The sequence below is a fragment of the Gadus macrocephalus genome, chromosome 9 (assembly GCF_031168955.1).
Source record: "Gadus macrocephalus chromosome 9, ASM3116895v1".
Classification (NCBI taxonomy): Eukaryota; Metazoa; Chordata; class Actinopteri; order Gadiformes; family Gadidae; genus Gadus; species Gadus macrocephalus.
In genome coordinates this window covers 22,056,099-22,068,702 of record NC_082390.1, presented here as the reverse complement: position 1 = coordinate 22,068,702, position 12,604 = coordinate 22,056,099, and the positions used below count along the sequence as shown (strand labels likewise).

Here is a 12,604-nt window from a genome sequence, read left to right as displayed (position 1 = left end):
ATATTGCAATACCAACAGGTAAACTGGCCGTTGGGGTTGGTTTGGGGAACATAATGTCAGAGGCACTGGTGAGCCGGTTAACTTATCATTACATCTCTGATATTTGCTTATGGGAATGTGGTGTGGTGGATACCGATTCAACAGTGTGTTTGACTACACAGGGGATTTAAACAGGTCTACGAAGAAGGAACAAAACATAGGAACTAGAGGTAATGATAAAAACTTGCTGGACACAAATTTAACTGAGACTACAAGAAGAGAAGGTTCTTTTTTTAAGAAATATATAAAGAAAAAGCTTACTTTCTTACTCATCCTGTTATGGTCTCACAGCGCCCCCTAGCGTACAAAGCAAGGTACAGCACCGTGTCCGTGTCTTGGCCAATTGGAGAATGTTATCATTACCTTGAATATAATGGCGATGGGCGCGTCCTCGGAGAGAGTGTTATGTCTCAGGTAGAATCTGCCTTTCTTCACAACCATATTCGTCCTACTCTTCTTCTCATGGGTTGAGCTGAAAGGAGAGTTTATCATTCAAATAAAATGTAAGTAAAAAGGTAAAAAAAATCCAGAAATACTCAATTGAAGGAATATACATGCGCTCATTACCCATCTTTAGTTATAAGGAAATATCAAAATAGCAATTGATTTTGCTGTTGGCTTCCAAGTTTTGTATTGGGGGACCTACTCTACTAATTCTTTGATCCCAATATTGAATCATTCCTAATTCTAAATGCTGAGTGTAACCAGAGTTACCAGGTGTGAGATCTAACCAGAGTGACCAGGTGTGAGATCTAACCAGAGTTACCAGGTGTGAGATCTAACAGAGTTACCAGGTGTGAGATCTAACAGAGTTACCAGGTGTGAGATCTAACAGAGTTACCAGGTGAGAGATCTAACAGAGTTACCAGGTGTGAGATCTAACAGAGTTACCAGGTGTGAGATCTAACAGAGTTACCAGGTGTGAGATCTAACCAGAGTTACCAGGTGTGAGATCTAACCAGAGTTACCAGGTGTGAGATCTAACCAGAGTTAACAGGTGTGAGATCTAACAGAGTTACCAGGTGTGAGATCTAACAGAGTTACCAGGTGTGAGAGCAGTGTCCACAGGTGTGAGACCAGTTAAAGAGCAGCATGTGCAGCACCTGGTGACCGAGGCCCCGACGGCTCCTTTCCTGTCCTGCTCCACGATGATGCGGTTCTTGGAGAGCTGTTCCTGGATCAGGATCACCTTCTCCTGCCCTTTCACGATGAAGTACCCGCCTGTCACCAAACACATCCACAAACTCACTTCATACATCTTCAGTTTCAGTTATGTCGACATATTGCAGGGCAGCCATTTCATGTCTTTGTATTCGGTGGAGGGAGACGGTACTGAACCTGGATCCAAAGGGCACTCGTTTAGTTTGGACACTTCCATGGGGGATTTCCCTGTGAGCACGCAGTTGGAGCTGCGCAGCATGATGGGCATTCTGAGGTTATAGAGACAGGAAAGGACAAGCATGACGATAATACAAAAATACTAAATGTGTACAAACTAGTGAACTCAGTGAACAGGTGGCTCTGTGAGGATCAGTAGCACCTTCCGATGGGCAGGGCGTTGCGGATGATCCTCTGGCTGCCTCTTGTGTACTCGATGTCCACGGTGATGGGCGCTGAGTAGGTCATGTCTCGCAGACGGCACTGGTCCAAACACACACTGAATCAACACCACAGGAAGGCTGACCGCACTACTTCATTACCTGTTCAGTAGCTAGTATCTTTAGAAGAGGCTTTTAAAGATTCAGTGATTTATTTAATTGGCATTAGATGTTATTAATGAGCAAGTGCTGACTGGTGGGATAAAACCTAGAAACGTTTGTTTGGGAATCCAACATCCTAACCACTGGGATGTATTGGTGAGGATGCAGGATGGGAGCAGGTGGTCTGGTGGCCGGACCACCCTTTCCCAGCACTACAGAATACTAACAGACATTACAGTACACACATCTAACCTGTCGATGTGCTGCTCCACACTAACCTCATGGGGAGAGACGGGCCTGGTGACATTGAAGCTCTCCTCCACATCCGGCATGCCCACGTATATGTTCAGGTACCTGGAAGTCAAGGTTGGTGACTTATAGAGTTCACTGAGGCCAAACCGTTTGTTAAAAGGTGAGAGTAAAATGACGGGATCTGAGACATACTTGAGGTACCACATGGGGTCAGCATCGCTGGTGATCTTCTCGTTTGCTTTCATGATTTTCTTGATCTATAAAATAACCATATTTGTTTTAATTTGTATATTCAAGCGCAGTTCCAACAGAGTTTTTATCATTTGAATGTTACCTCCACATTGATGAAGTAGTTGAATGAGTCGATGTGCTGCTTTACCAGACCTTTGACCTGGAGATGAACACATTATGTTTATGTTGTAAAGACGATCATAGCGCGATTATGACACTTCGTGAAAAGAGGCGTATCTGGACTGGCATAATCCAGTTTCCTCCACAGATAATGATACAGCCGTTTGTCCACCGTGTCAGGCTCGAACCCCAGGGTCATCTCACCTCCCCATTGGTCCAGTGGTTTGACCAATGGGGAGGGGTTTGATATATTATTATTTATACAAATGATTATAAATGAAATTGTTTTTCTTCATCAGACGATTATATAGATAGCCAGAAAAACAACTGACACACGATAAATAAATACAATACAGTGTCAAACAACGGTAAATACAAGGCGTATGAAGTGTAGTGGTGGGGAGACGGGGGGAGGGGGGTGGAAGAGGGGTGGGAGACAGGTGGGAGACAGGGTTGGGGAGCGGGCAGGGAGACAGGGGTGGGAGATGGGGGGGAGCTACCAGAGACGTCAGAGAACCCGACGCAGTCTAGTCTTTTCACCAAATGGGAGGTTTACGCAAGCTTTCGTTATTGGGTTGCGCGCGGGCCAAATTCTATGGGCGGGCAAAGCAGAAAAAGGGGAGGTAACCTGGCCCCATATGACAACATATGGGGCCAAATTACAAATCTGTGCATCTGAGCTTTGTTGTTTCAAAAGGCGGAGCAGGATACCTAGTGTTCGTAGGATCATAAAGTGAAATTTTCATTGTTTCTATTAAATAGGCCTTTAAAGCAATGAATGTTTTAAGACAGAAGGATTTTTATTTTATTTAACAACTTTCTTGGCAATTCGAGTATACAAGATCCCTTTCGGCGATCACGCGCTTTACCGTACAAAGCTATGTAGACGCGCAATCGCTTTTCTTTTTAAGTGTGGCTGGCGTGACCGCGCTTCCCCGAAGTGTTGTTTTGTTTGCACGTCTGCATAACAGCATTAGACAGGTACACAGTACCACCACAAACACCATGTTGGGCGGTTGTCCAGATTATTCCAGATACCACTTTCAAAGCAGTCATAGATAATAGATGAAATGCCTTGGACATAAACAAAGAGCTTACCTTTAAGAAAGCCGGGAGCAATTTCCATTTTTCCTGTAAATTATCAAATGAATGAATCAATATAGGAAGGTATGGACATGTGCTTTTCTCTAGGTTAATGATCCGACAATCTGACAGTGTATTGCTCTAGACAGCATGGTGTGTGAAGCTCTGCATAACCCTCTTTCATTTACCTCTATAGTGTTGACAGGAGCTGCGATCTGCTGGGGGGTCAGGTCCCCGAACTCCTCAGCCAGGAGGTCCATGTTGACCCCAACTATCCTACTTACTATCTACGTTAAACTGCATAAATACTCAAACACATGCATTTCATGCATTCGAGAATCGGAAGCAACTACTTCTTCATCGTTGTTCCTGCTGCATTAGAACTACACTAAGGTGCGTAGCGCCCCCTGCTGGCTGTCATCATTTCTGCTAATCACCTCTACTACTATCATAATGAGAATGATAAAAAAATATATATAATAATAATAATAGATTGAATTCATATTGCGCTTTTCTGGACAATCATAGAAGCAACCACCACTAATGTGTAGCACCCACTTTGGTGAAGCACGGCAACCATCTGCGCCAGAACGCTCACCACACACAGGCTTGAGGTGGAGTGAGGGAATTAGGAATCAGCCAATTATACAGGGGGATGATTAGGGGGGGCAGATTGAATGAGCCTGGTTGGGCAGTTTTATATCTACTATCTACTATCAACTCTAGTATCTACTACTATCTATCTATCCATCTACTATCACCTGTACGACTATCTATCTACTATCACCTCTCAGCAACATAAAGGATATTTTTCATATTGAATTAGAAACAATATTAAGTTTCACCTGATATATTTTTTGTTATATTTATAGCATATGGAATAAAAGAGTACTGCAAAAGAAAATGTCCATGATTAAATATATTTTTAATTCAATGAATACAATTTATAAAATAAGCTTATGAGCCGATGTAAAAGAAATACACAAGTACATTCATAAAACATTGTATATGTCATTAAACGATGAAGGCTTCAGGATAGCACTGAGATACAACCAACCATATGCTGGCATCCTGAAATGGTTTAGACTTCACCAGTACTGGTCTTAACAATGAACAGAAGCTAACCCAGTGACATACTTCAGCAGTATGTCACTGGGTTAGGGACTGATCCGGTGACACCCCCACCCATCACCCTGCCTCCCCCTAGAAACCCCCTCATTGGGCGGGGGACCGGGGCAGGCGCCCCTCTCATTGGGCGGGGGACCCGGGCAGGCGCCCCTCTCATTGGGCGGGGGACCTGGGCAGGTGCCTGCTGTTGCTGCTGAGCAGCCGGGGGTAGGCGGTGCCCAGTGAGCGGCCATGCCTGATGACCACCAGTTCCATCTGGCACTGATCAATGTTGACCAGCACGGCGGTGCTCCTCTGAGTGTTCATCAGGAACACCACGGTGAACAGGGCCATCTCGAACTCAGGGCTGGCCCCCACGAAGGCGCTGCCCACAGGCTTCACCAGGCCGTGCCAGCTGAACTGGAGGTTCAGCACGTGGTCGTCCTGGTCAGGCTGGGGGAGAATGAAGAGAGGGAATGTTACTACAACACTATTACTCATTATTATTAAGCAGTGCACATGCCATTCGTTCATCATACCCCAGCAACCCGAACCAGAAGCCGCCCTGTTTGAGCTACGGCCGTCTGGGAAATGGTACCAAAGCCTCGGGACATAACCCAGAGGATGACCAACAGTTATTTCCCCCAAGCAGTCAGGCACCTGGAGGAATCCACCACCCCAAACGTCAACAACACCTGGAGGAATCCACCACCCCAAACCAACCCCACTCACACGTCAACAACACCTGGAGGAGTCCACCACCCCAAACCAACCCCACTCACACGTCAACAACACCTGGAGGAGTCCACCACCCCAAACCAACCCCACTCACACATCAACAACACCTGGAGGAGTCCAACACCCCAAACCAACCCCACTCACACGTCAACAACACCTGGAGGAGTCCAACACCCCAAACCAACCCCACTCACACGTCAACAACACCTGGAGGAGTCCACCACCCCAAACCAACCCCACTCACACTACAACAACAGATTAGTTTAATACATATTGCTGTAATTTGTGCAGCATTTTTGCACTAGAATTATTTTTATTATTTATTTACTTTATCTTGTATTGTTGCTGCTATGTGGCTGTTGAGGAACCAAGCATAATAATTGTACTCTTGTGTACAATAAGATGTAATAAAAGGTCATTCTGATTCTGGTTCTGATTGTTAATCAGTGAGAGATGCTAGCCTGGTCCTACCAGACTCTTGTACATCATTTCATTTGCACAGAGAGTCTTGACCCACTCAATTGACTAACGTTAACTCACTTGAAGGCGGCTGTCTGTTGAAGTTTATAACTGGGATCTGCCCAGTGCCACTCTGGACCTGCCATAACCAATCGCAAATGTTTGGCCGGGAATCACGTTGCGCAGGCTGTAAACAAACTAAACACTGTGCACTAAGATGCCCGTCAACGAGAGCTGACTTTAACGTCATTATTCTCAGCCACTCCCTTAATTCGCTGATTGGTCGCACAAAATTTTGGACAGAGAAAATCCAGGAATATGCAGCAAACCCAGACGTAGTACTGAAGGGAAATTAAAATTGAGTGGAAGTCTTTAGGCGGGTGGAGCCAGGCTAAGACGATGCTGTACCTGGACTCATTCCCACTCTTTATAAATCACTCTATTTTTATGCCTGGAGATAAATTTGTGAAGATACTGTATAATAAGCACTTCTTTCTGTATTTACCACAGTTTTATATTTCTTACAAAGTTTCCTTTCCAAACTGTTGTACTACCTACATACATATGATCTATGACTGTATTATACTCTCACTAAACCCATTGAAGGTACAGAGTCCCCCCAACAGCGGCGTTTCCGGTCTTACTCTGTCCTGCTCCTTGGCCTTACTATGTCCTGCTCCTTGGCCTTACTCTGTCCTGCTCCTTGGCCTTACTCTGTCCTGCTCCTTGGCCTTACTCTGTCCTGCTCCTTGGCCTTACTATGTCCTGCTCCTTGGCCTTACTATGTCCTGCTCCCGGGCCTTGTATCCCTTGTAGTCCAGGTGGCCGTGCTTCTCCTGCAGGTAGAACTGCAGCCAGTTGTGGAAGCCGATGATCTCCGTCCCAGACTTGGTCTCTCCAACGAACACATGCTCAAAACCAGAGGAGTCCATGCTGTTCAGAGCATTAAAAGTGGAGCCAAGTCAGTCCAAAGGCAACGTAGAGAGCTCTTAAAGGAACACAGCTGCAGAAGCAGCATTACATATGAAGTCTTGCCGAGCCTAAGTATTGAAGGTTGTGATGCACACTGGCTATGCTTTGACGTCTTACCCTGCATTTCTTTCTCTGTGGTAGAGCTGGAACCATATGAGGTAGAGCTGGCTTCTAAACTGCCGAGCATTTGCGCTGGACTTGCCCTTCCCAACGAGGTATCTCTGGGCCCGCTGTGGGAGGTTCACACATATTAGACAACTTTATTTACAAAGCCCCCTTCAACACACAGGCCAGAGCTTTGATATAGGCAGGAATAACAATCACAATCCTTAGAAAAGTAATATGATAAAACAAACTGTAGTGAAGCTTTAGTAATAATTAATTATATTAATCTCTAACTGTAACATGGGAGCTTATTAATGGTTGACTAAATTGTTGTAGTTGTGGATGAGCCCAGTAGTCTGTGTGTGTGTGTGTGTGTGTGTGTGTGTGTGTGTGTGTGTGTGTGTGTGTGTGTGTGTGTGTGTGTGTGTGTGTGTGTGTGTGTGTGTGTGTGTGTGTGTGTGTGTGTGTGTGTGTGTGTGCGTGTGTGCGTGCGTGTGTATTGTAGTACGCTCACTGGGTCTTTCTCAATGCGGAGACCAAGGCCAAGTACACATTCCATCTCCCTATGAGCACACAGCTGTTTTAGATATCCAGCCTGCGTCTCTCTGCACACATCACAGCACACAGGAAGACGCTACGAGTCTGCTCTAACCCTGGCCCTATCTTCACCCTACACCGTTAGAACCTCTCTACATGTATGTACTGGTCTGAGAAATTTTGGGCTAACTGACGGGTGACGACCTGTTGTTTACCTTCATGACTTCCGTCTCCATGACGGCGTCGAGGAACAGATTGTTCTCGGCAACCTCCTCTGGTGAGATACGCTCGGCCACTCCTGTAGACATCTCGTAGTTGTCCAGAAGGGTAAGAAAACCTTCAACACAAAATGGCTGCCATTGTTTGGTTTTCTTTTACATTGTTTTGTTTTCTTTTATTCATTCCATTAAAGTTATACATTATATTGTGTGTATAGATTCTCTGTATTTAAATTGTTACACGTTTATTATTTTTCTACTTTCCTGTACTTCTGAGATGACACTGGACTTTGCAATCAGTCAATAAAAAGGACCATCTAAACTTATCTCTTTTTCCGTTGATACAAAAGTTACTGAGAATTTGTCAACAATCACTTACGGGAAAAGGTTGGTATTAGACCCAGCTTGGTCTCATTGACGTTGGAGAAGAGGGGCTGGGAGGCGCGGTCCCGGGCCACGTTACTGCCCTGACTGACATAGCCAGCTTTACCCTAAACAACACAGGGGACACAACTATCAGGCAGGGCATATTAACTTAAGGTCATCGTTTTTTAGTATACAGCTCACACACCCATACACGTACTGCTTTTCTTTCATGATCTCTTAGATCATTAAATTGTTCAAGAAATTTGAACCTATTTTTCCATAACAAAATAAATTAAATAAAGGACCAAACCTGCACTAAAATGGAGTAATCTACTCCAGGCTGCATGCGGTTCACATCCAGAGTCCAGAACTCATTGAAGAGGTTGGACAGCTCCTGGTTGACAGTCAGTCTAGAAAAGAAAAGTACTTGATGAACTTATGATCAAATATACCAGAAACAAATCTGTTTGTACATTTCCAAAGATTGAAATACCTTGAAGCATCCAACTCACTGCCCAAAACAGCAAGCAGTAGGAGACCTATGAGGAACCTATTGAGATATATAATGTCAGTTACATTATATATGTTCATACATTTATAATAACACCAAAACACCTCATTTTAGGATTCAACCCACAAATAGAGACCAAAGGAGTCTAATTAACCTATAGGGGAAAACGCAATATCTCACTAACATAAGTGACATGCATTGGGCGGCTTTGTCCACCAGCATTAAATACATTACGAAATAAACTTTTAAGTAAATTCCGTTAAGTACGTCTAAATAATGCAAGATAAAAAGGAGACCAACCTCGTACCAGCCATCGTGTTCATCCGCTGAGCAATAGATTGGCTAATGCCTACGAGAATGGTCCAAACAGCGCATGCGCACCTTATAACTTGCGAAATAGTAAACAATGAAAGATTTAGCTGACTGGGACTTTACAGATAAGGCTAAACTTGTCGCTTGATTAAGCAACAAGTTTACTTGTTGCTACTAGAGGCTGGATTAAAAACATTCATTTCGAGTGTGTCATCAGTCATAACATTGAGTTTCTGGCTACAGTGGTCTGAGCTCCAGTTCAGACCCTGCACATTTCCGGCCAAAAAATCTGAGAAATCTGTTCTTCAGGCCTCATATTTGCACTCCTGTTCTAATGGCCGATCCCTCCTCTATAGCCTCGATTACTTGTACGTCTGGACTTTCACTAACTTCAAATTCATATTTCAGTATTTTTTTGTAGTTTGATCCTTCATTATTTTGTCTTTATCAGTTCTTACTTAGGCCTACTTATTACTGTCCTTTACATTAATGCAAATTACGTTTTTGAAATATATTGTTATTGCACTTAATCCTCATCAAATGTTGTCGTATCTTCTCAGTAGGGATGCACCGAAATGAAAATTCTTGGCCGAAACCGAAACCGATAGCCAACTGAAACAGTTGGCCGAAAGCCGAAACCGAATGTGGCTTTTACTGTTTTTCATTCATTTTGCTTTAATTTTCACCATTGCATAAATCAAACAATTAAATGTACTTTATAAACTTTTTTGTCTTGCTTTTCAATAAAATAAATCAATTACAAATTTGATAAAAAATATTTATTTAATACTGAACGTTTTCTAACATTCCAGCAGACCTTATAGCAAGAACAATGTAGGCCTACCTTGAAATAAATGAGTAAAACATTATTATTTATTTTTTTAAATAAAAAATGTCGGTGTATTATGTTCGGCCTTTATACTCCTTCGGCCGAAACCGAAAATGTTTTGGGCCATTTTCGGCCGAAAATGTTCGGTGGCCGAATATTCGGTGCATCCCTACTTCTCAGGAATGTTCCACATGTTGTCCCAGAAGGAGCCTATGGTGGCCTTGGGGGGTCCTGGGCAGTTCCGTGGTGACCCTCAGCCTGAGTGGAATGAATACAATAATACGAACACTCAGGCTATAGTGGAAAAAGTTTGCGCGAATACAAGATAAGCTGTACCAAAAAAAAACTTTATTGAAACCAGAACTGGAAGGAGTACAGACAGACTGATTTAAACCTTAGGAGTACAGACAGATTTAACCCATGGAGTACAGACTGATTTAAAGGCACCCAGTGCAACTTTATGTAAACATTCAATGAAAAATAAACATTCAATTTCTAGTCTTTTTTACACGTAGTAAGTTTCAATAACTCCATACCATTACATATCGACATTCAAGGAGCAAAGATGAGACGTCGTTGTGTGGTGAGAACTGATAGAAAATCGTAAACAACAACAATCGCCGGTGGGGAGAAGCCATTTTTCCATTGACTGGAAGCCTGCTTTATTTATTGTAGGTTACAAAAAATAAAGAAAATGGCGGCATTGTTGTTGTTATCGATTTTGTATCAGTTCTCACCACACAACGACGTCTCATCTTTGCTGCTTAAATGTCGGTATGTAATGGTATGGAGTTATTGAAACTTACTACGTGTAAAAAAGACTAGAAATTGAATGTTTATTTTTAAGCCTCGAAAGTTGCACTGGGTGCCTTTAACCCATAGAGTACAGACTGATTTAACCCATGGAGTACAGACTGATTTAACCCATGGAGTACAGACTGATTTAACCCATAGAGTACAGACTGATTTAACCCATAGAGTACAGACTGATTTAACCCATGGAGTACAGACTGATTTAACCCATGGAGTACAGACTGATTTAACCCATAGAGTACAGACTGATTTAACCCATAGAGTACAGACTGATTTAACCCATAGAGTAGACTGATTTAACCCATGGAGTACAGACTGATTTAACCCACGGAGTACAGACTGATTTAACCCATGGAGAACAGACTGATTTATCTCATAGAAGTACAGACTGATTTAACCCATAGTAGTACAGTACAGACTGATTTAACCTATTGGAGTAAAGACTAATTTAACCCATAGGATTACAGACAGACAGATCTAACCCATAGGAGTACAGACTGATCTAACCCTTTACAATTACATAGGTTATTTAGCAGACGCTTTTATCCAAAGCCACTTACATCGGTTAAGACCTTTACACTCGTACCTTTATATGTTTTGGAGCAAAAATGCATGCGAAAGGACGATGACTTGAAGTATTTGAAGAATGATAAAGTAAGGCAATGATAATAGGGTACAAGTCATTATACGTTTATTACAATTTGATTATCCAAATTCGGTATAAAAAACCCACAAAGAACCTAGCAGCCGTTTTGAAGTTAACTTACAGTCAATTCTTAAAAAAATCCCAAACACAGTAAAGTAAGCACAGCATATATCATCTGAATATATTCAGTTCCCATATTCATATTGTAAAAAGGATATTCTTTTGATAACAAGGACATATATTAAATATTATATTCTGCTGTCTGAGTCATCAATGGAATAAGGAAGGCTAACATATCCATTTAAAGGGTTTATAGAACGTCTCCAGTAACCAGCTGGGACACCAGAGCAGCAGTGGTGTCACCCTGAAATGCTTCCTCCACTCAACCAGAAATCTGTGGTATTGACTACTGACTTTCTGAAAAACATTTTGTAATACTTGAGGCTGGCGTTAGGGTGTAGAGCCAACAGGAAACATGGTTGGTGAGATCCTGCTTCTTCACGCTGTTGATTCCTCGTCTGTGACGCTGGGGTTGGGCGAGTAAGACTCCTCTTTGAAGAACTCATCCTCTTTCAGCATGCTCTGGAAGTAGTGAAGCAAGACGTTACACCACTAATTCCTCCACACACACAAGCAGCCGGCCCTCCCTGAACCAACTCGATGTTAAGTAGGGCAGCACAATATGGCACTTTATATCAACATGTGCTGCAAATTACACAATGGTGATGTCACTGGAGCAGAACCGCACATTAGCACATTACAGGATGTAGTAAACTAGTCAGACTACTAGACCAAAGTCTAGGAGCCAAACGTCAACAGTAGGACATACAGGGGAAGAATGACAACGTGACACAGGACAGATAGTGGAGGGGCATGATATGATGACTGTAGATAAGAAGAAGTGCTGAGTTTCTTTCTTCATGTTGTTTCGTGATGAGTTACCGTCAGGTTCTGGATCTCCTCGGAGAAAGCACCGATCTGTCTCACTGTTCCCTCTGAGTCCTCCATCTGCAACCAAACAAACCCCGCTCTTAAAGCCCCTCACAGCAGTAGAGCATTAGAGCTCCACGACTGGGACTCAAACAGAATGCAGAGGAAGCAATATTAACAGATTAACTGATAATGGGATCAGTCATGGTCGGAAAATTGTCCTTTTTGTGAAGACTTTCTACGCATGATTCCCCTTAAAGAATGGCTCTGAGGGTTTTCATTCAAGTATTTTACAACGTAGTTCATGTTCAGAAAAGAGCTATTGATTGCTTGGAAATCGTTACAACATGCAAAACTCATAAGCCTCACTCTGAATAAAAACCCAGTAAGAAACATGGGGGCTGGGTTAGGGTTACCTTCTCTAGGGCCAGGGTTACCTTCTCTAGGGTTACCTGCTCTAGGGTTACCTGTTCTAGGGTTACCTGCTCTAGGGTTACCTGTTCTAGGGTAGTCTCGCAAAGCCAGACCAAACTACAGCAAGTGGAATGGTCTGGAACCAAGCTACCTCGAGCCGTCTATCCGTGGGGAAACTGGGCGGGCCTGTTTTTATTTCTTTAAACCGATCACAATCGTCTA

At 43.1% G+C, this 12,604-nt stretch overlaps 3 protein-coding genes across 10 annotated transcripts in view; all 3 read right to left on the bottom strand.

Annotated features, from left to right (window-relative positions):
* Positions 1-3,833, bottom strand: part of polr3b (polymerase (RNA) III (DNA directed) polypeptide B) — a 31,574-nt gene extending 27,741 nt beyond the window's left edge. Inside the window, exons 1-9 of the mRNA XM_060061481.1 lie at positions 3,614-3,833; positions 3,441-3,473; positions 2,326-2,382; positions 2,184-2,248; positions 2,018-2,093; positions 1,580-1,680; positions 1,378-1,469; positions 1,143-1,260; positions 403-511 (exon numbers count right to left, since the gene is read on the bottom strand). Of these exons, the coding sequence (XP_059917464.1) occupies positions 403-511; positions 1,143-1,260; positions 1,378-1,469; positions 1,580-1,680; positions 2,018-2,093; positions 2,184-2,248; positions 2,326-2,382; positions 3,441-3,473; positions 3,614-3,685 (723 nt within the window). The 5' untranslated portion in view covers positions 3,686-3,833. The remainder of the gene's footprint in view (positions 1-402; positions 512-1,142; positions 1,261-1,377; positions 1,470-1,579; positions 1,681-2,017; positions 2,094-2,183; positions 2,249-2,325; positions 2,383-3,440; positions 3,474-3,613) is intronic.
* A 498-nt stretch (positions 3,834-4,331) lies between these two features.
* endouc (endonuclease, polyU-specific C) lies at positions 4,332-8,883 on the bottom strand. The gene is made up of 9 exons (XM_060061480.1): positions 8,739-8,883; positions 8,421-8,477; positions 8,238-8,337; positions 7,941-8,052; positions 7,559-7,680; positions 6,819-6,931; positions 6,512-6,662; positions 4,660-4,985; positions 4,332-4,479 (listed from the first exon to the last, which is right to left on the bottom strand). The coding sequence occupies exons 1-8, from the start codon at positions 8,759-8,761 to the stop codon at positions 4,707-4,709; spliced, it is 957 nt and encodes a 318-aa protein (XP_059917463.1). The 5' UTR covers positions 8,762-8,883; the 3' UTR covers positions 4,332-4,479; positions 4,660-4,706.
* Positions 8,884-9,905: 1,022 nt separating this feature from the next.
* Positions 9,906-12,604, bottom strand: part of ppfibp1b (PPFIA binding protein 1b) — a 29,634-nt gene continuing 26,935 nt past the window's right edge. For 6 of the 8 annotated variants that reach the window (XM_060061465.1, XM_060061468.1, XM_060061470.1 and 3 more), the window contains 3 exons: positions 11,981-12,046; positions 10,456-11,620; positions 9,906-9,973 (listed from right to left, as the gene is read on the bottom strand). In XM_060061465.1, the coding sequence (XP_059917448.1) occupies positions 11,537-11,620; positions 11,981-12,046 (150 nt within the window). In that variant the 3' untranslated portion in view covers positions 9,906-9,973; positions 10,456-11,536. The remainder of the gene's footprint in view (positions 9,974-10,455; positions 11,621-11,980; positions 12,047-12,604) is intronic. The other 2 variants (XM_060061466.1, XM_060061467.1) reach the window with 2 other exon arrangements.